The 27,618-nt window shown below is 32.8% G+C and overlaps 2 protein-coding genes across 3 annotated transcripts; one reads left to right on the top strand and one right to left on the bottom strand.

The window, feature by feature from the left end:
* Window positions 1-7,689: 7,689 nt before the first annotated feature.
* On the top strand, window positions 7,690-9,383 carry LOC140867665 (uncharacterized). 2 transcript variants are annotated; one of them, XM_073272719.1, is made up of 3 exons: window positions 7,690-7,773; window positions 8,206-9,045; window positions 9,191-9,383. In XM_073272719.1, the coding sequence occupies exons 2-3, from the start codon at window positions 8,213-8,215 to the stop codon at window positions 9,360-9,362; spliced, it is 1,005 nt and encodes a 334-aa protein (XP_073128820.1). In that variant the 5' UTR covers window positions 7,690-7,773; window positions 8,206-8,212; the 3' UTR covers window positions 9,363-9,383. The 2 variants fall into 2 exon arrangements, with proteins under 2 accessions (XP_073128820.1, XP_073128819.1); XM_073272718.1 differs by lacking the exon at window positions 7,690-7,773 and having other exon boundaries at window positions 8,182-9,045.
* A 405-nt stretch (window positions 9,384-9,788) lies between these two features.
* LOC140865610 (ninja-family protein AFP3-like) lies at window positions 9,789-12,294 on the bottom strand. The gene is made up of 2 exons (XM_073270294.1): window positions 11,223-12,294; window positions 9,789-10,361 (listed from the first exon to the last, which is right to left on the bottom strand). The coding sequence occupies exons 1-2, from the start codon at window positions 11,809-11,811 to the stop codon at window positions 10,012-10,014; spliced, it is 939 nt and encodes a 312-aa protein (XP_073126395.1). The 5' UTR covers window positions 11,812-12,294; the 3' UTR covers window positions 9,789-10,011.
* Window positions 12,295-27,618: the final 15,324 nt, after the last annotated feature.

Consider the following 27,618-nt stretch of genomic DNA (forward strand, 5'->3'; position numbering starts at 1 on the left):
TAAGAAGTTCACTTAGTTTAGACCTCTCATCTGTTTGATGAAATAATCTTTAAAAAACAAATAAATAAAAAATCAACTCAACTACTCCCTCCGTCCCAATTATTGAGAGGAAAGGAAAACCAAGAAAAGTCAACAAGAGATATTGAGTGGAAAGGAAAATCTTCCCGTAGTCTCATCTTTCTCCAACTACAATCGTCCGAATAATCAACCTTCTCGTAGTCCCATTCCACTAAAGTCAACAAGAGATATTGAGTGGAAAGGAAAACCAAGCAAACAAAATTCAAGCAAAGAAGCTTCTCAAATTTGTGGTCGAACTAATCATATTGCTCCAAAATGTTACTATAGGTATGACTACACTAAAGATGGTGAAAACACTCGGCATGCTTTGGCTGCTATGAGTCTAAACAATAATGATGATCTCAACTTCTATGTTGATTCTGGAGCCACTACTCATATGACAAATCAAGGAGTTAACCTCCAACATATAAAACCTTATTTTTGATCTAGCTCTACTTATGTAGGTAATAGGCAAGCTTTACCTATCACACACATAGGTAATGCATTGCTCAATACCTCACAAGGTAAACTTGGTTTAAAAAATGTCCTCATAGTCCCAAACTCAAAAGGAATTTATTATCTGTTGGTCAACTTATTGATGATAAATCATGTATCTTTGAATTTGATTCTTCTGGTTTTGTTATTAAGGATCGCAACCAACAGATCATGGCCAAAGGACATAGACAGGAAAAATTCTACACCCATGATGAAGGACAACTTGAACCACTCACTGCTGTTAAATCTCAAGGATCTTCCTCACAAATCTGGCATGCTCGATTGGGGCATCCAAACCTTCAATTTTTAAAAACTTTAGATAAGAATAAAGTTATCAATATTTCAACTTGGTTATCTAAGGACGTGTTATGTGTTAGTTTCCAACTTGGAAAGCGATGTAAACTTCCTTTCAATAAATCAGATTTTACCTCTAAATTTTCTCTTGAAAAAATTCACAGCGATTTATGGGGTCCTGCCCCAATTTTATCTTTTCAAAAATTCCAGTACTATAGAATTTTTGTTGATGATTTTACTAGATATAGATGACTATTTCCTCTCAAGAAGAAATCAGATTTCTATGATTGCTTTTTAAAGTTTCAAGCATTTGTGGAGAATACTTTTGACAGAAAAATCAAGATTTTTCAAAGCGACGGGAGTGGTGAGTTTACTTCGAATATCTTCACAAGTCATCTCACCAGGTGTGGCATCAAACAACAAATTTCATGTCCACATACACCAAAACATAACGGTTTAGCAGAGCGTAAGCATAGACATATTGTCGAGACAGGTTTAACACTTCTCTTTCATGCGAATGTTTCTCTCAAATTTTGGGTAGATGCTTTTCTAACTGCAGTTTACCTTATAAACAGATTGTCCATCTCATCTATTGGTAAGAAAACTCCATATTTCCGTTTATTTAACAAACAATCAGATTATTCCGGACTTAGAGTTTTTGGAGCTCAATGCTCTTTCCCTATTTAAAAACTCCAGGAATGCATAAATTTTCTAGAAAAACAATCCCTTGTGTTTTCTTTGGATATAGCAGTTTACATAAAGGTTATCGTTGTCTTGATCCAAATACTCATCGTATCTATATATCGCGTCATGTTGTTTTAAATGAAAACCACTTTCCCTATTTATCCCGACCATTTTCTAAATCTTCTACCTCTGAAAACTTATCTATCACCACATTTCCTCCCTCTGATGAATGGTTCACCAAAAATCTGTCTGCCCTATTGCCACCAAAACTACAAGCTTCCCAACCATCAATTACTTCACCACCAGCTTCAAATTCACTTTCTGAAAAATCAAAAAATATTATTTTTGATGAGGATCCTCCAGTTCCCTCCCAAAAACCATCTGCCAACCCAAAATCATCTACTGCCTCTATCAATATTTTAAAGTTATCCCCTTCAACTACATCAAATCCCACTTCACCTCATGACACCCATTCTCCGTCCCATCAAGATAGTGTAGACTCCTCCACTTCCTCTCCTCTGTCATGTGATATACCAACATCAAATCCTCATCCACGCCCTATTCGAGCAAAACGTCCCCTTTCCTACCTTAGGGACTATGTCTGCTCCACTACTCATCAAACTATCAACTTTAATGATGCTCTTCTTGTTCATATTGATGAACCAAAAACTTTAAGTCAGCCCAAAAATTTGACAACTGGAGAGCTGCCATGTTAGAAAAAATCAAAGCTCTCCATAAAAATCACACCTGGACGCTTGTCTCTTGACCCACTCATACTAATATTTTTGGGAGTAAATGGGTTTATCGTACAAAATTTAAAGAAGATGGTAGTGTGGATCGATTCAAACCCCTCCTTGTTGCCAAAGGCTACACTCAAATTTCGGTCTTAGACTATGGTGAAACTTTCAGTCCCGTTGTGAAACCCACAACAATTCGTGTCATTCTATCTCTTGCAGTCCAACTTCAATGGCCTCTTAGAGAGTTAGATGTCCAAAACGTCTTTCTTCATGGGGTTCTCAATGAAACCGTTTACATGGAGCAGCCACCTGGTTTTGTGGACCCACAATTTCCAAATCATGTTTGCCTCTTACACAAATCCCTCTATGGCCTTAAACAAGCACCGCGTGCTTGGTTTGCTCGCTTATGCTCTAGCTTGTTATCTCTTGGTTTCCGCTGTAGCAAAGCTGATTCATCAATGTTTATTTATCACACTTCTACTCACTTTATCATTTTACTCGTCTATGTCGATGATGTTATCATGACCAGAAATAACTCCGCATTTATCTCTCAAATCATATTACACTTGAATAAAGAGTTTAAACTAAAAGACTTGGGTAACCTTCACTATTTCTTAGGAGTTGAAGTCAAGAATTTCTCTAGCGGTCTTATGCTTTCACAAAGAAAATATGCTCATGATCTTCTCACCAAAGCACACATGCTGGAGTCCTCCAAAATTCGTACTCCTATTGCTCAAAAACCCAACTCGCTTTTTGATGATCATGAACTAACAGACCCTACCACCTATCGTCAACTATGTGGATCTTTACAGTACCTTACTTTCACTCGACCCGACATCACACATGCAGTAAATCAAGTTTGACAGCATTTTCAATCTCCTACAATGAAGGATCTACGTGCTATAAAACGAATTCTCCGATACATCAAAGGAACTCTTTTCTATGGTTTACGTTATTTATCTCAAAGTGCTCTTGTTTTAAATTCTTTTTGTGATGCAGATTGGGCAGGTTGTCCTGACACTCGCAGAAGTACCACGTACTATTGCATTTTTCTTGGTTCAAACCTTATTTTCTGGGCATCTAAAAAGCAACTGATTGTCTCTCGATCTAGTGCTAGCTGAATCTGAATATCGTGCCTTGGCCTCGAATGCTGCTGAAATTACATGGCTTCAACACCTTTTTCAAGATATTGGGATCAAGTTTCAACGTCGTCCTATGCTTCTTTGTGATAATAAGAGTGCCATATCCATGTCTCATAATCCTGTTTTCCATGCTCGTACTAAGCACATTGAGATTGATTATCATTTTATTAGAGAAAAAGTCACGATTGGTGCTCTCCATCTCCGATATTTACCTACTCACAAGCAAATTGCGGATATTCTCACTAAGGCGCTTCCACGAGACGCATTTGAAGATTTTCGATACAAGCTCGGCGTTCACTCACATTCACTGCCGACCTTGAAGGGGGAGTGATAAGAATCAACACTAGGATGATATCGCACAATCAGCAATAAGATACGGAAAGATTTCAAATTAACATGATTGTCTCTATCACACAGCTTAATATTAAGAATTGAAGAAATCACTCTTAATAGTCTATATTTAGCTTTATGTACGTGGAATTATTTATTATATATACTATTGTATTTTGTGGAAAAGTCAAGGAAGAAAATAATAGAGAATACGCTTTCTTCTTTATTGTCTGCATTATTAAATTCGATAGTATTTTTCCAGCTTTGTCTCGCCATCGGTGCTCTTCGGTGTAGTATTCTCTACTGGACACGTTATCCAACTCAAAAATGCATCGTCTAAAGGGGGCAGATAGTCTATTTTACCTGGGAAGGATCATTGCTTGCAATTAGGACACCAATTGACAAAATCCCTGTGCTTAATTTTTCATAAAAAAATGTATATTTATTTATATGAGATTTTTTTTTGGTAACTAATCCAAATGGGTGATACGAAAAAGAGTTGCATGTATACTATATACTATTACTAATTAGTTACCTGCAGTATTCTCCATTGTTGATACCACACAGCCCACTTGAGCTGTAATCTGACAGAGCATACCAGTATAAGCCCCAAACAATTGTGATGTATCTTTTTGGCATATTATGCATGTGTAAGTGTCGTAATTTGTGGCGGATAATGCACCAGAATACATGAGAGAAAGAGGATGACGATGATGTTCAACTCTTAGAAAGCTGGGCAATAAGGCATAATATAATCCTGATGAATCAAGAAATTACATTGGTGACAATGGAAGAAAAATCCCCTATGTTCTCTTCCACACACGTCACACTGCAACAATGATTCCTTGCAAATGGCAACCATCGGGTGTTCCTCGTGACTTACGTGTTTGATCCAGATATCCAAAGGGTGACCGCATAAAACGTGGAGATTAAATTCAGCACAAGTACTACTGTCACAGTGGTAGGTGAAACTCTTGCATAATTTCCCGCATTTACTTGCAATTCTCATGATCATGTGGCTTGGCAAGCAAACGAAGGTCGTGTAACTCTTAATTTCCTCACACGATGACTCAATCGGTCGGGAAGGCGGGTGGTGCATGGTTCGTGGAGATAAAATCTACTGCAACCTTCAACGGTGCAAATGTAACAAGGGCTCGACAACACACGCAACCCACATGCATTGCAGCAAAAGGGAATGATTTCCTCTGATTCGTGATAAATCAAAGGATGCTCATGAGAAAAAATGTTTAATTTTTATCTCCTCGTCTCTTTCCGACATCTCTCTATATATGTATCGATGTGTAAATGATTTTATTTTTGTCCAGTGATGGCATTTCACATTTTCTTAATATATGTATATACATAGGCTTGGATCGATCAACAGAATCATTCGCAAATTCTTTGAGTGTGATACCGGCAAATCAAATTCCTCACACTTTTCTTTTCTACTTTTTGACTGGAAAAAAGATTTTAGCTAGGCTGTTTTATTTGCCTCAAACTTCAGATACAATATTAATGGCTTTTCTCCTTTTTATATCTTCTTAATTTTCTTTCCTTCTAATTTAATAACTATTTTAATTTGGTTGTGATTAACAAGACAAGTGTTTTTTTTTTTTGCTCATATATTAATCATTTTTCAATTACTTGTATATCTTCAAATACCAATAAAATTGAGATTGACTGATTATATAATTTATAATTTGTGTTCTAATCGTGGTATATATATTTCACATTTTGTTGATGTATATAAATATTAAATAGGCCTTGAATCAAGGGTTTTTTTTCTTTTTTTTCCTTTCAAGTTTTAATATGGGCTAACCGAAAAATATTCCTTAATTAACTTGATTTATTTGTTACTTGTTGAATTGAGAAATATTATTAAACTTGTTTAATTTGCCTCAAATCTTCACTCACGTTAATGGATTTTCTTGTGCTTTTTATTTTGATTTATAATCTTTTTTATTTTATTTTTGTTTAACCTTCTCATCTGGAGGGAGAAAAAGAAAACATTGTTTTGCACATGAGATATAATGCTTATATACTAAGGCATAGTTTGGTACATAGGATAGGATAAGTATATGATATATAATATAAGGATAAATTAAGGATAAGTAAAATGATATGATATTATAGTGAATGTTTGGTATGATTTTAATAAAAGTGATTAAATTTATATATTTGATTTTAATGACAAAATTAACTCTACCGTAATGTGGAGGAGAATGAGGCGTGTTTAGAGTTTAGATGTTTTTATATGTAGATGGTAATCATGTCTTTTTGTAGTATTTTTTAGTTGTATTAAATTTATCACACCAAATCAAAGGGATACATAGTCCACTTGTCAAAGCATTTATCAAAGGCTCATTGAATTATCATGGGCTTTTTAAAAATGTACCAAGCATTAGATGGAGAAGGATAATTTATTAATCACTCTCTTATCATGTGTACCAAACTATGCCTAAGTTATTCATAAACTTTAAGATATAATAAAGTTTCACGAATTAATTCCAATGATGACTTCATGTCTTTATAACTTTTTACGTGAAAATCCGAAATTTTAGTTCAGTTTTGACCAAATTCTCAGTTGAGCTATAACTGCTGATTCAAAGTTATAAATGATGCATTAACTCGAAATCATAGCAAATAATGTGTTGAATTAAGTGTGTATAGGTGAGAGTAGTACTCGTATAAATGACCTCCTGAAAAGCTCTAAGGTGTCAAGTTGCTGACGTTGCGCTGTTTGATCTGGTTGGCTAAGTGGACCGTAAAAAAAACACTAGCTAGATTTTAACAGGTAATAATGTCTCTGTTAGAGACAAGTCGGCAGTAGAAAAATATATTTTTTGACAAAATATGTTACAATTGGGATTAAATTTAAATAAATGTTTTATCGAGCCACTCGGTAAAATATATTTTTTGACAAAATATGTTATAAAAGATGCAACAACCTCCTTAAACAACTATCTAATTATCATCTCGAATCCCTTCGAAATCAGTCTTATTATTTTTCTACTGTCGGTCCTGTCTCCAGCATATATAGACAATATATATATTACCCGTTCATATGGTGTCCCTCTTTTACGGCCCACCTAGCCAACCAGATTAAACAATGCAACATCAACAGCTTGACATACTAGAGCTTCCCAAGAGGTCAATCATCTCAGTACTACTCTCACTCATACACGCTTAACCCAACATTCTCCCCAAAGAAGTATAAAAATATGCTTCTTAGAAAACTCAAACTTATAATCATATTAAATTAAGCGTCGCAATTTGCGACGGTTAATTACAACCATTGCGGATTGTTGCCACGGTGTAAAATAACCGTAGCAAATTGTGATGGTTTAAAGAACCGTGGAATTTTTTTTGCCACGGTGATTAAAAAAACCGTCGCAATTTGCGACGTTTAAGTCAAATCGTGGCAAACATTGCCACGATTACAAATAAACCCTCGCAATTTGCCAAAAAATTTTGTTGTGCGTGCGACGCACGTGTATCCTACTAGTATATATATATATATATAAGCGTATATAAAAAATAATAAATAATAATAATAATAATAATAATAATAATAATAATAATAAATAAAAAGGATGAGTAATAGGTATAAAGACCGTAGAGCCCTTGAAGAGGATTTTGGTCCCTCTTATCTCCTTGCAACCAACATTAATTCCCGCGCCAAATTAACCATATAAGCATATGAATCTATCGGAATGTCCGAAACCTACGCTTTGCCTTCCATTTCAAGAAAGGTCGATCCTTCCAACAATAAACCCTAAAACCAACCGTTCGTTTTGGTCTTTAGTTTCCCAAAAAATTTCATCGAGTTTTCTGTCCAAATTTCCTGATTATCAAGGGATCGCTGCAAGGTTTCTTGATCTGCACTTTTGTGGGTTTTGTTCAAGGTTTTTTCTTTTCTTTTTTTATTTTATTTATGGTGAATTCATCTTCCCATAATATATTTGGCTAGAGAGAACAAACTAACTGGAAGGTGCATATATACGGAATCTTGATTCGCATGTTTCTTGATTCAGGTAATGTTCATTGATTCTGATGCGTCTCATCATGTTGCATATATGGTAAAAGAAGTACTTATGATTGAAATTGGCTTCTTATTATCAAAGAATAAGTATTATATTATGATCCATATGATTTTGCAACTTGATTATCAAGAAACCCCATTAATAGGCATTCTTATTATGACATTTTATATATTGCATGTGAATCCTGAATGGGTGTTCATTTGATTATTATCTTGTCATTTTTTGTTTTGTATCAATGCAAGTGTATATCTACTTTCATTGTGTATTCAATGTTTATTGCCTCATAATTAAACAAACTGACTTAAAAAGGTAAGATTTTTAATTTGTTTGAATTTGGAGTCTCTGTTCCTTTTTCTGCAACAGATTTATATTTAAGCTCGTGAATGTTACTAAAAATGGAATGTTACTTGACTATGCATGCAGTGTTACAATGGAATTTGAGCATGTAAAAGTAAGCAATGACCATGGAAAGAAAGACTCCGAGGTTAGGCATGATGAAGGAAAACCAGTTGTAGGAAAGAATAATGAGGTCTCCTCCCCGCGTTCTTCCTCTTCTTCTTCAAGATCGTCACTAGAATTTATTACCGGTGTAAAGGGCCGCGGTCTTGATGATATATCAGCAAAATCTAAATCAGACGGGAACTTGCCGTCTTCGCCTGAATTCATTTCTTCACCAGATACTAGTACTCATAGTATTTCCCAGACGAGCCCGGCAGGCTCTTGGCAAATGAAGTCTCCTCCAATCCAAACAATGGGGCAGCCGGCGAATTATGATCCCAACCGCATTCCATCCCATATTTTTTCGACAAAACCTACAACTCCCACAGAATGGAGTGTTGCCTCGAATGAGTCGTTGTTCAGTATTCATATGGGGAACAACAGTTTCTCCAGAGATAATGCCATTCTTTTTGGCAAATCCGGAGAACTTCCACCTTGGCTTGAAGAATGGAACAACAACTCATCTTCCAATCTTCATTACGCTTCTGAACCAAAACCTAGTGAATTTAGCAGCAGCCTTCCACCAGTTATGGAAGTCCCGGCACATGAAGAGAATGATGTGAAATCTGTTAAGGTCTCCAAAGTACTCGAAAAAGGAGACTCTGATAAGGCTCCAAAGGTTCCCGTTGGTGCAAATGTTGAAAATCATCACCAAACAATAGCTCCAGTTGAAGAAGCTCGTCCTTCTGCTGCGGCCACCTCTCCGAGCCTGCCCCGCCTTTCTGATGAGAGTGGAAACAGCGGCAGCTCTTTTGCATTTCCTGTGTAAGACTACTGCATTTTCTTGAGTGATCTTTCTTTGCTGATAAAATGTGAATAAGAGAATCTTTAGCTTACTTTTCTGCATCAGATTTTCAAGAAAACGATCGAACTGGATGTGAAACCAATCTATTCTCTTTTAATGTCTCAGATTTGCAAGTGAGAGCGCGAAATCGAGGTCCATGAAGTCGAGGTCCTTGAAGGTTATAACGGAGAAAGAAGAGAAAGTTCAGACGCAGTCGCATGGTGCCTACGCAACGACCCCGAAAGCATCAGAAACAAGATGGTTTTCTTGCGTCTTTTGTTGGCCTCGGTGCTGTTAAGTTTAGCTTCTGATGAATTCATCTTGCTGAAAACAAATGATCAGTCTAGCTTACAAAGAATAGTTTTTTCAACTGTCATGTAAAAGACAGATTTCAAGTCTTGAACCTGATTGTCTATCTTTTCTTTAATAGATTCACGACACGGTATAAAACTTGAACTCCGCCGAGATCAACAAACCAGACAAGACAAGAAGGAAAAAAAACTAGATCTCCAACTGTTTGAAAAGAATAATCAAGCTGTCTCCAAAATTTGTCAAAATTACAAGGTCAACTATTCTCGTAAATCAAGACGAATACGAAGCTATTAACCATTTTCGCAGCAGTGTATTTCAATAAACATCAACTACAAATGATATCTCTTCACACCCTTTTAGAGGATCATGAAGAATTTGGTGGAACATCTTGTTGTATGAGAAATATCTTTGAAAAAATTATAAACTGCAAATGGAATGAAGTTACATAAAGATAAGTACACGAAGACTGCATGATGGTTCTCAAGTTTCTGATGTTTCATTTGTTTCTTCACAAACATGAGTAGACGTCCGACGCGATGTCAACATTATATCCTAATTAAATCTATGAAAACTAGAGTTTAAAGAAAAACCCTTTTTGTTAAGGGTGTTGCGACAACTAAAAGAAAAAGGTCCAATTACAAGAGAGGAGAAGGATTAACAACTATGTGCTTCAACGGGTGCTCCACATCGCCGCCGCCGCCGTGTTTTACGAACTCAGCTGGTGAAAGAAACATACCATGGCAAACGCAGACGATTCTAACATCCTCTCCCTTCTTGTATCTGTACAAGAATCCATCTACTTTTGTACCATTTGGTCCATATGCCTTTGTGGAAACGAAGGGCATATCTTGCATTGCATTCTGATGCGCTATGTTTGGTCCTTTTGCTCCCCTTACAGCAGCTTCACTGGTATCTTTTTGTTCGTTTCGTTCTTGCACAGATTTACTGCCGGAAGAGCTCTTCACCTCAGCCACTTGTTTTGCTCCTGTCGAATGTACGAGGAAAGCGAGTGTTTTTAGCTTTCATTGTGCAACTCCGACTCTTCTAATAAAACTAAGTGCATAATTCCACACACAGAGAAAATGGAGGTCTGGTAAGGAAAGACACAAGGCGCTAGAGTTAACTGCTAACCACATACTCTGGGGAGGCAAAAGAGTTAAGCAGTAGCTCGTATCAACATTTCTGGCAGTTTAAGACACAACTTATATAGCTTTCATAACAAAGTAAACCGGTTTTTAGGTGCCCGCTAATCTGTTCTCAAGTCTCATTAGAATGGATCGACTACAGAGAGCAGCCACTCGATTAACGACAAGGGAAAAGCTCTAGATTTGATAAGTGGGAATGTTCTCCATCTTAAATTGTGTGTGTTCAATGAGGGAACAACTCGAGATTAATCGATTACGCATTATCGCCACCTATATTCATTGGAAGATAGCAATCAAAATGAGCCATGCACATTTCACTGTGAATGTGATGATATAATTCCAAAAACACATGTTTCTTCATATTCAAAAGGGAGTACGCGGATACAATTAATGCAAAAAGATAGATTCTTGATATCAATCCCGGAAACCAATGCGGCATTTGATGCCAACAAGATAGTTAAAACTGCGATCTCGTAAAACCCAATTTACATAGACATAGTAAGCAAGGCAAAACTGTTCAATAAGCATAAAAAACTCAGATCACAGGTTTTATCACAACAGAGCTTCAAGAGCTATGTTTACAAAAAAAGATCTTTTATTATTTTATTATTTTTATTTTTATTTTTTGCAATTTTCCCAAATAGCGCCATAGCCAAAGCCTAAGATGAAGAAGTTAAGGTGAGAAAGCAAAGAAAATATACCCTCTGTGGATTGACTCTGACCATCGGAAATTCCAGAGGAGCCACTCCTTTGTGATCCAATTGATCCTTGCGATGCTTGCTTTACATTTTCGACCAAATTAAGATTCCCATTACCAATAATTCGAACATTATCTTTCACGGTCGCAACATCATTCGATCCATTATTACCTTCTTCCGCATAAATCTCCACATCTTTCACCATTCTCACATTCTTCAACTTCTCCATTCTCTTCTTTCTAGCCTCCATGCTCCTCGTCGACTCCAACGCCTTCCGGTGGCGCCAATCCTCCGGTTGGGTGGGCAGGGAGCATGTCCTGGCCAGCGACGCGTGGGCCTCAAGCGCCGCCACACGCCCTTTATGGCGGCTCCCATTATCAGCTACGCCAACTGCGAAAACCAAATTCGATATAGAGGAAGCGCGTCTCAGCTTTTTCCTCGCCGGGTCGACTCCGAATCTGCCGTTCATGGAAAGCCCCAAACCCAGCTCTATTTCCCCATCTTCTTCCTCTTCCAGCTTCACATTCTCATTCGAAAAACGATTACGGCTCACGAATTTGTTCTTTAACAGATCTATCGAAAACCCATCCATGTTTTCTCCGTTCCCTTCAGCTACTATCAATTACTCGCACAAAAAAAAGGCGCAAAATCACCAAATTCCTCGGAACCCAGGTGAAAAAAAAAATTCAATCTTGGAAGTAAAAACTCAAACGTGCCCCCTCCTTTCCCTCAGAAAAAGACACTAAAAAAAAATCCCCAAGAAACAAGAAAACTTGGCAAACTTAAAAACACCTCATGAACAAATCAATCATCACACGAGGAAAATCCCTCAAATCCGCATCTTTTCCGGGTTATTTCGCAATTCGCAACACAGAAACAGCAGGTGAAATGGATAAAAAAAGCCATGGAACAGGAAAAGGTTGTCAGTAAAAAAAAAAAAAAAAATCGTTGGAACAGAGATGAACAAGAGTTGGAAAAGGAGGGGGGAAAGATGAAAATGGTAGCGTGAAATTGACACGTGATGAATGGAAAAAGGTTGGGTTCGTCCACGTGGTTGAGACAACCAGTTTTCGAGGATGACTTGCAAACAACTGTCTCCACTCCCATTCCAAATGTCCTTTTTAAGCTTACCCCCCTCCCCAACTCATATTTCATTTATTATTATTAAATATTAATTAACTACAATATATACATATATATTAAAAAATAAGCAACCTTCTTTTATTGAAATATAAAATTTAATATCTTTATCTTCTAGATAGTGATTAAAAAAAATACTATAGTAAATCCACCACCGTCCACCATCAAAATTTTATCAATGGAATAAACTTCACCTTCTGGTTCCATCTATTCGATAACAAACTTTAATTCCAATTGAGAGAAATTGGGAAAAAAACCTCCCCTCAATTTACTTCAATTTTGTTATAAAAGGAGATCCCTTGACAGAATTTTTAAATATGGAGAGCGAAATATCAAATTATATTTTAGTACTTAACTAGATTTTAACAAATACTTTAATGTTCTTGCTTATAAATTTCGCATACTGTATTTTAAAACTGTCTCCAGTCTCATCCTCGCTCAATCAAACACTATCCAGAAATTTTTAAAATTAATCTCATTGTTATCATAAAACTATATTATAAAATTTAATTATCGAATGATTACACTTAAAATATCAATACATGTCTCGGACAACCTTAGTTTGAGATTATAATAAAATATAACCTCTTCTTTTATTATAATTAAATTCCCATCAATTAGCACGAAAGATAATATAAATAAAATAAATAATTTATTTATAACATGTATTTAATTTCGTGGGGAAAAAGGAAGGACAGTCGGATCAAGTGGATGTGATAACTTGATTAACTAATCAATCTTATTAATAATGCCATTTTGACCAGCAAACATTAATTAATCCCAATTAAAAAATATTTAGGCAGGTTAATGCTCAACTTGCAACACTAATTGCGTCTTCAGCTATCGAGGTACATCCTTTGTAGTTTGTATAATGATTTATTTGGATAATATTTATTTATTTTAAAATAAATGGAGATCTGCATTTGGATTGTTGTGGTACCGTTAATATTCAATATACTTTGAAGCCGTTACAATTATTTATATAAGATGTTAGCAGCTATTTTAGATCTTCCTTAATCAAAACACCAATATAGTTACAATAATATTTTGTACAACACAATATTTAAAAATTTGGAATCTAAGTATTTAAAATTATATTTTCGAATAACTCAATTCAAATATAATTATTAATACGTAGATTGGTAGCTAGCTGGGCCACATAAAAAAGGTCGATTAAATTTATGTTTTCATAAATCATATCTACCACCATTTAATTTCTGAAAAATAATAAGCTCAAAGCGGCCTGTAGATTATAACAGGGGATCGCATTGGGTTATCGATTTCGAGCTCAAGCATTATGCTCTATAGTATAAATATATTTCAGCCTTTTATTTCCAAGTAGATGTACACAAATACATTTAGTTGAATTTGAATTCGAACTGAATTTTAGTAAAAATAATAATTTAAAATATTGATATCAGAAATTTCGAATCAAACACGAATCAAAATACATATAATTCAAGTTTTAAAAAAAAATTCTTATATTTCAACTCAATTTAATTATTTTACGATCGTGATCAAAAGCGAGTTCGAGCTCGAGTCTGCTCGAGTTTTGTGAAAAATCACGAGCTGGAAAGCATTGTTTGATCGAGCGGTTTGGGCAAGGGCAAATTAGATTTTTAATTGAATCTCCCAAACCTAATACAAATTAAGGGTTTGGCCACAATTCATGAGAGAATCTCCGGAAAATACGCAAAGAAACAGCCGTAGAAAGTGGGGCCCAGATTATTGATTGGGTAATTACAAGTTGCATTTAAAAATGGAGGCAAGTTGTTGGACACGTGTCGCATTCTGGCGATACAGCCGATGGGGTGACGTGTAAATCAGAGAAACCAAATGATTACGTCATGCGTCGTGCGCACGCATGTGACGTGTCAGATATATCTCCGTACGAGGATACAGTCGTCTATAATTGTGAGGTGACTTGGATATTTTCTTCCTTGAACCATATTTGGGAATTGGGATATAAATATATATATATATATATATACTAGCTAGGTGCACACGCATTGCGTTTGTATTGTAAAATTTGAATTTTATAATATGTTAGGAAAATATAAGATAAATTTTCTTCGCGAGTTTCTGAAAAATAATAAAAAAAGAAGATAAATGTTGGAGTTGCATAGGTTTATGAGAATAAGAAAAAGGAAGATATCCAATGGACCTCTGACTCATGTGAAATGGAGTTCCCTTCGGGGTCAACCCTTTTAGAAAAAAAAAAAAGAAGATAAATGATGGAGTAGTGGGGAAGCCAAAAGACGTGGGAGAAAGAAAATGAGTTGTGATCTTTCAGAATTAGTTTTTTTTAATATTAAATTTTTATTATGCTTTTTTTTATTTTCAAAAAGATGACAAAATAAATAATGGTATTTTTGTCCACCCACATTTTGGACTAAATTTAGTTAGTCTAATGGGTTCGTGTATTATAAGATAGTAAAGATATATTATGGCTAAAATTTAATTTAATTATTATTACAAAATACAAACTACTAAATTGAAAATTAATTTAATTATTATTTTATTTTAAAAACAGGCTTAATTTGAAACCATACATGCAATTTTACGTGGTATGAAGGTTGGTTTTTAATCGGGTTTATATATATATATATAGGGAGTTGATATTTACACTCCAACTTGTGTTATCTACACTTCATTTCATGTATAAAATATGTGTCCAATTTACTCACAAATGGAATGCAAATAACAAAAAATAGAGTCTAAATATTAACTTATATATATATATAGCATGAATTTAGTTTATGGTAACAGGCCATTGAATCGGGCTTGCGTTTTTTGTAAGCCCGAGTCTATAGGGTTTTAGGCTATTGGCCAGTTTTGTCATTTCTCGTTTACGGCTCCGCTGTATTGTATGGTCCAAACTCCAATATGGGCTATTAGCCCGTTTTGTCTTAGCCCTCTTAAAAGAATGCTGTCTGTTTGTAATTTTTAGATAAAAATGTTATATATATTAAAATTAAAGAAGATATAAATTAAAATTAAATTTTTGAAATTTATATGACGAAAATATATTCCACGGGGTAAAAAAACCAGTGGAAAAATGTATTAATAAAATTTAATTAGGAAAAAAATTGGCCCAGTTATACATCTATTGAACGAAGTCCAGAATTGATAGCAGCCCATGAGTTTGCAAATGGGCCCATTACGTATTGGGAGTGGATGTGAAACCAGTCTACTGCACTCTAGTTTACGACCAAATGTATTACAAAATACTATAAACTGATCTTATAAAAAAAAGGAACTAATTAATACTTTAAATTCAATATACAATATTTTTAAACAAAGAATATAGTCAAATACATATTTATATATTACCAAATCTATTTTTCCACCAAACGCTAAAACACAAGAAAGAGCGTGGGAACCCCAAAGAAATCACGCCATCTGAGTTTTGTTAAAATCCGTGTATTCCAATTATATTATATATCTCACGCATGCATCACCATCGGTGAATTCATTCTTATTTTTCGAATTTAAATTGTATATTTTCTATCAGATTTTGTTTTTATTTCTGGTTCTGTACATGCTATTTTTCGTCATTTTTTTTGAGGTTTTTCCGTCGATTAAAGAGTGTTGCTCGTTGTGTTCGAACCTTATGACCAGTGGCGGAGCTACATGGTCCCGAAAGTAGGCGACCGCCTCTCATGAAATTCTAAAAAAATTTGGTACTATATATGTAATATCTTTTTAAAATACAAATTTTAATGAGTGATGCTACAGGTATAACGAAATTTGTACATCAAATCTTACGAAATAAAAAATCCAATACAAAAAATTTAATTTATCAAAATGTCACGATACATTAAATAAAAAATCTCGCGATAGCAAAATCTCACGCTATTATTGTTATAAATATCGTTTTACACGATATTTGTTGTACCTTTAGCATTTTCAAATTTTAATTGTGCAACCTTCTCCTCAATAACAGAAGAGTCACATCTATCTTGACTATCAGTGAAAAAAAATCATCTTAAATAATATTGTTTTGAAAGATATTATGAAGTGACAGATTTTCAGAGATTTAAACATATATCCCTTTAACTGGATGAACACAATTTTTTTTTTGTCATGTATAACATGTTTTGATCCATCAAATTCAATTTTTTTATTTATGATAAGAAAAATTATTTCAATTTTCTCAGTTTTATCATCTGATTTATCTTTAATAGAGTTAGCGCATCTTGAGCACCAACATCATATCTTTATTTGAGATATGAAGTATCAATCAATTTTCTGATTTCGCATAAATTAGAGAGATTGTTAAAATAATTGTTTAATAGAAAAAACATCAATTATATCATTTGATATATTTACTTTAAAAATTGGCATTGTTATATATCCGTTGTAACTGCAATTGTAGAGAACATTTTTTGAGTATTGAAAATTATTAAAACATCACTTCGTAATCGGCTGAAAGATGATCAAATAATTGTTTGGTATCTTATGTGTTTGATACAGTTGATAAAGAAAATATTATTCATTATTTTCAAAGCATGAAATTTAAGAGAGTTCTATTGTAAAAAAACATATAAAGTTAATATATGATATTTATTGTACAATTTTTAAAATCTATTGAATTCGCCCCCTCTGATCGAAAAATCTGGATACGCTACTGCTTATGACACATTATTTCTGACTCTCGATTAATCAGTGCTATTTGTTTTCGCTCAATTAATTATACTATATTGCTGCCTATACTAAACCAAAATTCTGACTCCGCTTCTGGACTGAATGATATATATACAATATTATAGTTTATATATAATATATCATATATATAAATTTTGTCATTATAAGTTGTTTTGTTTTGACTTTTGATCTTGTAAGTTAACAAAATCTAATTAACCTGTATTAATATAATATAATAAATCTTTCATTTAGTTTTAGCAATTTTTCATCATAACAATGTCATGAAAATCATATATCAATTTGCAAGATCTAAAATTTTACAAGAAGAACTTATTTTGGAGCCGACAATTGCTCTTTGCATCGCGGCACTATCTTGTGTCAGAGTACAGAAGAACTTATCCAAAAGTGGCAAGGTAGTAAACTGATGAGGGTAAACTGATGAAGTCAGTTTAGCTAGGTAAACTGATAAAGTCGGTTTAGCGTCTTCGGCCAGTTGAGCGAGGCAGTTTAGCGTGAAGCAGTTAGCTTCATAATTCAGTTTAGTGCTTTTTAGTTGCTCGATCAGTTTAGCCTTTTTTAAGCTTTGTAATTGTAAACACCAAAACTTAATTTTTCAACAGGTTCAACGCGTCTTATCCAGTAATAACAACATGAAACCACATGCAAGCACATATCGTATAAAATATCATGAATATAGCTTATACATGCACTATCTTAAAAAACATTAACATTCTACTGAATCATGAATATTATCATCATACATCATCATAATCATCATTCTTAATACATATCATAATATGACATGTCTTAAATTCTTGAAACATTATAGGTTGTATCCATGATGATGACATTAAACATTAATGATTGATCGATCATAAAACCAACGTACGTGGCGGTGGAGTCTCCACCTCTTTACTGTCACTTCACCAGTCCTTATCGTTGGATCCATAAGATCATTATAACATTAACAGGAAGATCACCGGACCCAGGTATCCCGGCCTCCAACCACATCACTTTTCAACTTCACTTCACCTTCCTTAAAAAAATTATTTTCTTTACATGCACTTAAACTTTACGTTAAAAATACTTGCATGATGCATGAACTTAAAAATAATCATTATTTCATGATTTCATGAAAAATGGCCCGTAAATATATATTTAATTCATTCATGTATTTTTTATATATATATAAGTATAATTTTTATGAAAATTAATTAAATATTAGATTGTTTTGTATGTTTTTAATTTTGTAAAATTATTATGTTTATTATTATTTAATGTCTTAAATTTCCTTGTCAAATGCAATCAATTGTAGAAAAAAATAAAGTGCTATATTTGTAATATGCAAAAATATCACGGGTCATGAGATAAAATTAGGTTAATAAAAAAAGAAGACAAACACGAAATGAAATAAAAAAATTTTAAATTAACTTGTGATACTAATTAATTTGATACATGCACCCGATTCTCCATGAGTTTCTCTCGCACTATCAGCCTTCAAGGAGAACATTTAATGTATATAGAATTTAAAATATTTAAAAATGATGACTATGAAAACGAACTAATTTCGGATTTTTAAATTCAAAATCAATGCAAGAAAAGCAGGGCCCGCGATATACACAACTCGCTCACTATCAGCATCGCCTTTACAAATTCGGAAGTCTTGTCCAGTTAGCATATTTAATGTGAGGCGAATAGGATGATGTGGTCTAAACCGAATTAAACGAAAATCTAGATCGAGGAAATCGAAAAGCAAATCGAACCATAATCAGAATTTATTAGTTTGGTTTAATTTATAACTTAAAACCAAAATTATTATGTTTGGTTATGACTTTATGTACTTCAAAACCAAATCGACCGTTTTAAATCGTATTTTAATAAAATAAATTGTTTATTCATAATTAGTCTATTATTAAGCAATATAATTTTAATAATTCAAATATAAATTATTGTATATATATATATATATATTTATTTATTTATTAAATGTGTATAACTACTTATAATTTTACTAAAAAGTTTATTTAAAAATATTTGCATACATTTTAAAATAATTTAGTGTATAGATAGTATATAAATTAAAAACACATTTTAAATAACTTAGCTTTACTAAAAAAATTAAATTGAATTAAGACAATTCAACTATCAAATTTTATAATATGGTAAATTCGAAAAACCTAATGAAAAATATAGAAATTGAATTTAAAATTTATATTTACACATGGTATATATAATGCTACTTGATCAATCAATTGAATTTGCTTTTAAAACCGCAAAAACCGACAGTATAAACCATAGTATAAACCATACCGTGGTGTTGTAAAATCGAACCAAATCATAATTAAATAGTTTGATTATCGGATTATACATTTAAAAAATTATAGACTGAAAAAACCAACCATAGATAAAACCGAAACAAACCAGTTGTTGCGCATTCCTGAAAGCGAAGGTTTAAAAATATTGGATGTTAGTAGTTGTTTTTTCGTTTTATATATAATGTTTGTCTCAATTATATATGTTGCTTTCAATACGTTAATTAAATATTTAAAAACGTACAATAATTTTTTAATTAATTAAATAAAGCAGTACGTTATTTAAATATTGAAAAGCACAACAATTATTTAATTAATTAAATAAAAACAAGAAATTCATTTATTTGTAAATTTTACTTTTTCAATAATCCGTGTTTATGTGAGTTCCTCTTTTTGCTCTCGAAATAGAGGTATACTACATGTTTTGAAGTATGCTTTTTATTTTTCCCTCTGAAAACGAATTATTACTTTTCAATATATATATATATATATATATATATATTATATAAGTATATATTTTGAAATATAGTATATTACAGAAAAATAATGAAAAATTAAAGATCCAAACATGTGAGTTAGGATATTTTACAAAACCCACAAATGAGACAAAAAAATTGATCCCTTCATTCGAGTAATTTGGCAGAATTGTCTCATCTTCTGTTGATGAAAAAGACGTAAATTTATTTATGTATATTTGGGTGTATATATACACACACTGCCACACACACATATGTAGGTATGTATGTATAATGTATGGGTATTTACCTGATATATAATAAGTATTTGAATGCTAGCAGTACTGAATATCAATGCGTCACTGATTGGCAGAGAAAGCTGCGAAGAATTGCAGATCACCCTTCACCATGCCAGTCAATTTATACCATCATTATGATAGCGATGAAGATTAAAAAAGATTAAAAAAAAAGGTTCGAAAATGATTATTTTTCGATTTTTAAAAAATTGTTATCAACAACGACAACAACAATAATAATAATATTGTAAATTTAATCTCATATAATTATCTCTTTCTGCTTCGGTTTCTTTATAATGTAAAATTTCAATATTAATATCATATCTTTCAATTTTTAACAATTTTAATATTTTTTTCTCGAGTCTTCACGACGTATCAATGCATATATAACCACGGATAATTTCATCCTATATCTACAGGTACTAGCCCATTAATCATGCATTTGAGGGTGAAGATTTATCAATATTTGTGTGGTCTACTGAAAAATTTGTTGGACTCACATGTATTGATATATCTCAACCCTTAAAACTGCATGCATTCAGGCAGTGCCTCTACAGGTAAGAGGACGACCATTTCAAAAAAGAAATAATTAAATTGAAACAAAAAAAAAAACAAAGATATGTAAACTAAAACTGAGAGTTAAAGATACTCAGCGACAAATACACATAATTAACTAAAATGGTTTTTCGCTCTATAAACAATTAAGAAAAAATAAGTTTTTTGGTCCAGTAACATTATCCCATTTTGGTTTTGGTCCATTAACTTTTTCGATGTGAGTTTTGGTACATTAACTTTTCACTTTCAATGATTTTTGGTCCAACTGCATACGTGTCAACTTCTGATTGGTCCAAAATGATGATGTGGACCAATCAAAAGCTGACACGCATGCAGTTGGACCAAAAATCATTGAAAATAAAAAGTTAGTGTACCAAAATCACATCGAAAAACTTAATGGACCAAAATCAAAACATGAACAAGTTAATGGACCAAAAAAAGTATTTCCCCAACAATTAATTAATTAGTTCGTTCTTACATACATCCATGAAACATTAGAATTCAAATGTACGCAGCTCGCACGCAACGATTAGATATATAATTTCTACAAGATCTTGGTTTGCATGCGATCGCTTTCCAATGAAAAATATATATTAAAAAGCTAGTTTGATGCTTTAATTTTATTTAATTTTCACAAAATTCTTGTATGCGGATATCTTATTCATCTATAAAAAATATTATTTTTATATAAAAATTATTACTTTTTGCCCTTTAATTACACAAATCTGATCGTTCCCGTTTTATAGATAAATATTCATGAGATCGTTTCATATAAACCTAAATTTTAATTAGTTTTATGTCCAACAATAAATAATAATATTATTTTTAGTTTATTTTAATTTTAGGGCCATCGATTGATTTTTTTTTTCTCAAGATTATATTATTGTTATATCTCAACTTATCACATGCACGTACGTACATGCCAAACAATATTCAGTATTTATTTTTGTTGATGTTACTATTAGTTTTAACGAGAACTACAATATTAGTTATTTATTTTCTATATTGTCAAATTTTGAATTTAGTATGTCAAATTTTGATAAACTTTAATTTTTTTTTTTACTTGACATTGACGTGGTGTCCATATGACACTGCTATGACATCGACTTGACGTTGATATACGTTATGCCTACACCATTAAGAAACATATCAAAAAATTTAAAAAATAGAAACGTACATGATTAAAATTAAAATTCGATAATAATAATCAAAATAAAAAAATAAAAAAAATAAAGAGTAGGAATGTATCTTAATTTTGAGATGATTTTACAAATTTATATCTGTGAGATTAATCGATCTCAATCCATATCTATCGATCGGATTGGAAAAATATGATCGATAAGACCGAGCTGTAAGAGTTTTTGCAGGCAATTAAACGTGAAGTATAAATTTACAATTTTACCTTAATTTTATTTTGTTTTTCTCACATCTTATACAACATCTAATTCCCACTTTCAAATAGTTATTTCAGCATTTTTTTTAAACGTAACAAGAAATGATTCGGTCGTGTAAAAGTGACTGATCGAACTAGTAAATACTTCAAGTTCTGATTATATATTTGAAAAACACAATAGGAGATTAATGTATAGAAGGATAAAAAATTAAGGGACTTCTAAAAATTAAGAAGTTTGCTAAAAAAAAAAAGAAAATAAAAAGTAGAGGAAGAAAACTAAGAGGTTGGAAACAAATGCTAGGATTTAATTTATCACTTCAGTCATAATTTAAAAAATAAAAATATATATGCATGTCTAGGATCTGCGGACCATTTATAAGTAATTATGCAATTGGGGCCTCTTATAAAATAAAAATATATATAGCTTATACAATTAAATACGCTTCAAATAAAGGGCCAGAATGGTCGTCAGTTTTAAACAAGTGAGCATTTGAAATTTTATAGTATTTAAAATGCAATATAAATACAAATTTTATACGTATAATTTGAATATTTTCAAACTTGTAGTTGGGCTAATTAAGTGATAAACTCATAAAAGAATAGCTTTAATTAGGTGGGGGTATTAAATTTCTTATATTAATTAGCCAGAGACATTAAATATGCCAAAATTAAACAACGGGCAGCTTGTTCAATAATTTTGGCAATTGAAGATTTTTTGTTTCGATATTTTATTATATTAAAATCATTATAATATGCTAAGCAATTTTTTTATTACTATTTTGTTGTCGAGGGAAATATTTATTTTTTGAATATTTGTCGAGGGAAATATTGATTGGGCCATTTCTAACAAGAAAACCAATAACATAATATAAAATATATTTGATTTTTAAAATGTGGTCCATTTTGATAAAGAAAATCTTAGCTGCAAAAATGTTTCATGTAGCAGATTTTTTAAAATACATTTTTTTTTTTGAAAAACCATCCAAAAAGCATGTTAATTTATTTTAGATAATATATATGTTTTTTTAAAAAAATAAATACATAAAAATGTTTTATAATTACTTATTGGCACAATAAATTCAGCTCATAATGAAGCGTGGCATAAACAATATATCTGGTTGATATACATATATATAGTATGTGTAAGTATATATATATGTTTTTTTAAAAAAATATATACATAAAAATGTTTTATAATTACTTATGGGCACAATAAATTCAGCTCATAATGAAGCGTGGCATAAACAATATATCTGGTTGATATACATATATATAGTATGTGTAAGTATATATATATATATATATATATATATATATATATATTTAATGACACCTAGGACCCTTACATCTGACATCTGTATATACAAATTAAATTTAAAATAAATTATAACTTAAAGTTTTGTAGAAAAAAAATATAATTATTTCGGAATAATTTCTTTGCCATCAAATATTACCCTATTATATAGCGGTAAAACTGAAATTTTATTATATAAAAGATCAAAATCATAATATAAATATTAATATAATTGGAATATTAAAAGGGTGTGGTCCTCTTGTAATTAATTAATGAAATGGGAGCTGCAAACAAATTGATGGTTGGTTGGTCCCTCACCACAAGTGAAAAAATGATAAACGTGACGGTAGTCTGGACAAAGTCCACAACTTTTAAAGCTTTATTTAATCGAATTATTTGAGTCTTCACATGTATGTTTTCTGTCACATTAAGTTTATATACTTGTATATATACATTTTAAAAATAATTTACATATGCAACGTAACTGCTATTTATGCCCTAGTAATAGTTATCTACCACATAATTAACATATCTGCTCTATAAATTTTCCAAATTTCACTTTCTAATTTGCAATCCTCTTGACATCTATAATAATATTTGTCAAAACAACAAACAATGAATCACAAAAGAGGAATAATTAAGAGGAAAAGATCGATCCGAGCCTCCTTCGAATTACAACTAGCCATTTTTAGAGAGTGTTTGCAAAAGATTATGGTTTTGTAGAAGTGATTAAATTTATAGATTATAAAAAAGTTAAGAAAATCAAAAGTTGGTAGTGTTTGAAAACAAATATGAAAATCTAAAAATCAAAGTTGGGTAGTGTTCGATAAATAAGTGATTGGAGTGATTTTAACATTAACCTTTCTATTAGAATCACTTTTGGAGATTCATAATCATCACATAATTAGCTTTTGAATTTCAATTAAGTTAAGTATAAGCTAACACATCTGGTCACACACAAGTGATTTTTTAAGCCAAAATCTAACGATCACTTTTTTTTAAGTAATTAGAGTGATTTTAACATTAACATTTCTATTAAAATCACTTTTGGAGATTCATAATCACAACATGACTAACTTTTGAATTTCAATTAAGTTAAACATAAGCTAACATATCTGGTATAATAAAACACAAAAGTGATTTTTTTAAGCCAAAATCTAACGATCACTTTTTTTAGTGATTGACTGATTGCAAAAACTTCCTTAATGGTAGATTAAGATATAATTATTGTAGGCACAATTTCCACCACACGATCAAAAGCGAGCCAAGAGTTGAACTCTTTTTCTTTAAGACAAATTTTGCCCCGCCTAGGTGCTAACGGGATTGTGCAAAGTGTCTCCCAAGATAGAACGCTTCCCAACTTTGAGTAGCAGCACTGCAGACTCAAAGAACTTCGAACAGAAGTGCTTTAAGAAAACTCAGACTCGATATGAGTATGCAAGAGAGAAGAAAGAAAATCTGAATGAGCGAGTTGAAATGAATGCAGGGGCCATCTATTTATAGATGTTGGACGGCTGCCTCGGACGGTTGCATCCCTTCGATGCATGCATGGCCGAAAAGTTGCAATGGTTCGGTCTGAAGAGATGCACTGGTTCGAGCCCAAAAGTCACGTCCGTTCACAAGGAAAGATGCACTGATTCGGATGAAAGGACACACTGTTTCTGCATGCACTGTTCTGACATGCAAAATAAATATTTAATTTATTTGTCTAAAAATTTAAACATGTGCCAAGCCCAAGCCCAAGCCCGTGACCGTGCCGAGCCGGCCAGTCGGACGGACGGCGGCGGTGGCAGCGCGCGCGCGTGTGGCTAATGGTTCGAAACTAGCCTAGACTAGGTCCGCTTCCTTTAACAAACATGGGTATCCCTTGGGACCCCAACCCATTGTTCAAACTTGAGCATTATATATTGTCATCCTTTCCCTTATTTTACCAATGTGGGACAATGAGCATTTATCTCATTCACCACTTTCCAACACATTTTCCAACAATCCCCCACATGAATGTGATTTATGCGAATATGTATGCAGATGCTAAAACAGAGTTTCTTACGAAAAATTATTGCATGGGGAGAGGTAGCTTGCGGCTTTGAACCTTCCTTAGTGAAATACTATCGGATTTACTAAGCTGCCTAGTGAACGTGATGTCTTGAACTATTCAGCCGTTGATGTAAACCAAGACAACAGTATTCACACAATAATTTTTCTCACACTTTATTTGTTCTCATGGTTTTGTCCGTTTTGGCCCTGGACAACATCTTGGATTTTTAAGTGTTTCGTTGAAGCGGCCCGTCTTCACACTTAAATAGGTGACCTCCTAGTATATGAGTATCCTGTCATACCCTATTTCTTAAAGAAATATAGGAATCATTAAAAGTTTTGTTAAAACTTAACCTCACTACTTGCACAGGTTGCACTTTTATCCTAGGAATGAGAATAGAACAAAGTTCTGAGTGCACGTGAACGTTCATAACTTGATTGTCCCATTGAACCAAGATCTTGGGATCTCCAATCTACAAGGTTGGGTTTCCGCTATGAATATTCTTTAATTTTGTAGGTTTTAATCCCATTCCTCTTGATAAGCAGTTAACTTGATCTCGTCCTAAACCTTTTGTCAACGGATCGGCTAAGTTATATTTTGATTTTACATAATCAACTGCGATAACTCCATTTGAGATCAACTGCCTAATGGTATTATGTCTTCGACGTATGTGTCTTGACTTACCATTATACATACTACTTTGTGCCCTACCAATAGCCGCTTGACTATCGCAATGTATCATAATTGCTGGCACTGGTTTCATCCAACACGGAATATCCTCTAGGAAATTACGAAGCCATTCCGCTTCTTCTCCCGCTTTGTCTAGAGCTATGAATTCCGATTCCATAGTTGAACGAGCTATACACGTTTGTTTAGAGGATTTCCATGACACAGCTCCTCCACCGATGGTGAACACATATCCACTTGTGGACTTAGAGTCTTTTGTGTCGGATATCCAATTTGCATCACAGTATCCTTCTAGTACGGAAGGATATGTGCTATAATATAATCCATAGTCCATTGAGTACTTTAAGTATTTAAACACTCTTTCTAATGCTTTCCAATGATCATGACTAGGATTACTTGTAAATCTACTCAATTTATTTATTGAGTATGCAATATCAGGACGAGTACAATTTGTAATATACATTAGACTCCCAATTATCCTTGCATATTGCTGTTGAGATACGGGTTCACCTCGATTTTTGGATAAATGTAAACTTAAATCCACTGGTGATCTTAACGGTGTGACGTCATATGCGTTGAATTTCCTAAGTACTTTCTCAATATAATGAGATTGTGTTAGGACAATTCCTTCAGGCGCTTTTACAATCTTAATTCCTAAGATAACGTCTGCTTCTCCCATATCTTTCATATCAAAATGTTTTGTCAACATTTTCTTAGTTTTCATGATTATATCATGATTACTACCCATTATGAGCATGTCATCTACATATAGACAAACAATTACATATGAGTCATGTGTGCCTTTTATATAAACACATTTATCACACTCATTAATCTTGAATCCATTTGACATCATTGTTTTGTCAAATTTTTCATGCCATTGTTTAGGAGCTTGTTTTAGCTCATACAACGATTTAATGAGTCGACACACTTTTCTTTCTTGACCGGGAGCAATGAATCCTTCAGGTTGTGCCATATATATTTCTTCCTCTAACTCACCATTTAAAAAGGCCGTTTTAACATCCATTTGATGTATTTCGAGATTATTTAAAGCAGCAATTGCTATAAGTACTCGAATAGACGTTATTCTTGTAACAGGTGAATATGTGTCGAAGAAATCCAACCCTTCTTTTTGTCTAAATCCTTTGGCCACTAACCTTGCTTTGTATTTTTCAACAGATCCATCAGCTTTGTATTTTCTTTTTAGGATCCATTTGCATCCTAAAGGTTTGCTTCCCGGTGGGAGATCTACTAACTCCCAAGTATGATTTTGCATGATGGAATCTATTTCACTTTTTATGGCCTCTTTCCAAAGTGGAGCATCAGGACTGGATAGCGCTTCACTTAAAGTCCTTGGATCATTTTCTATAGCATAACTTAGAAAATCAGGACCAAAAGTTTTAGCTATCTTAGCTCTCTTACTACGCCTTGGTTCTTCGTTTTCATGAGTTTCCTCATTTGTAGATTCATGAGCTCGTTTAATAGAACTCGTTTCTTTCTCTTCCTTAGAAGGAAAGATGTTCTCAAAAAATGCAGCATTCCTTGATTCAATAATTGTATTTTCATGTATATCAGGAATCAC

The sequence above is a fragment of the Henckelia pumila genome, chromosome 4 (genome assembly GCF_033568475.1).
Source record: "Henckelia pumila isolate YLH828 chromosome 4, ASM3356847v2, whole genome shotgun sequence".
Classification (NCBI taxonomy): Eukaryota; Viridiplantae; Streptophyta; class Magnoliopsida; order Lamiales; family Gesneriaceae; genus Henckelia; species Henckelia pumila.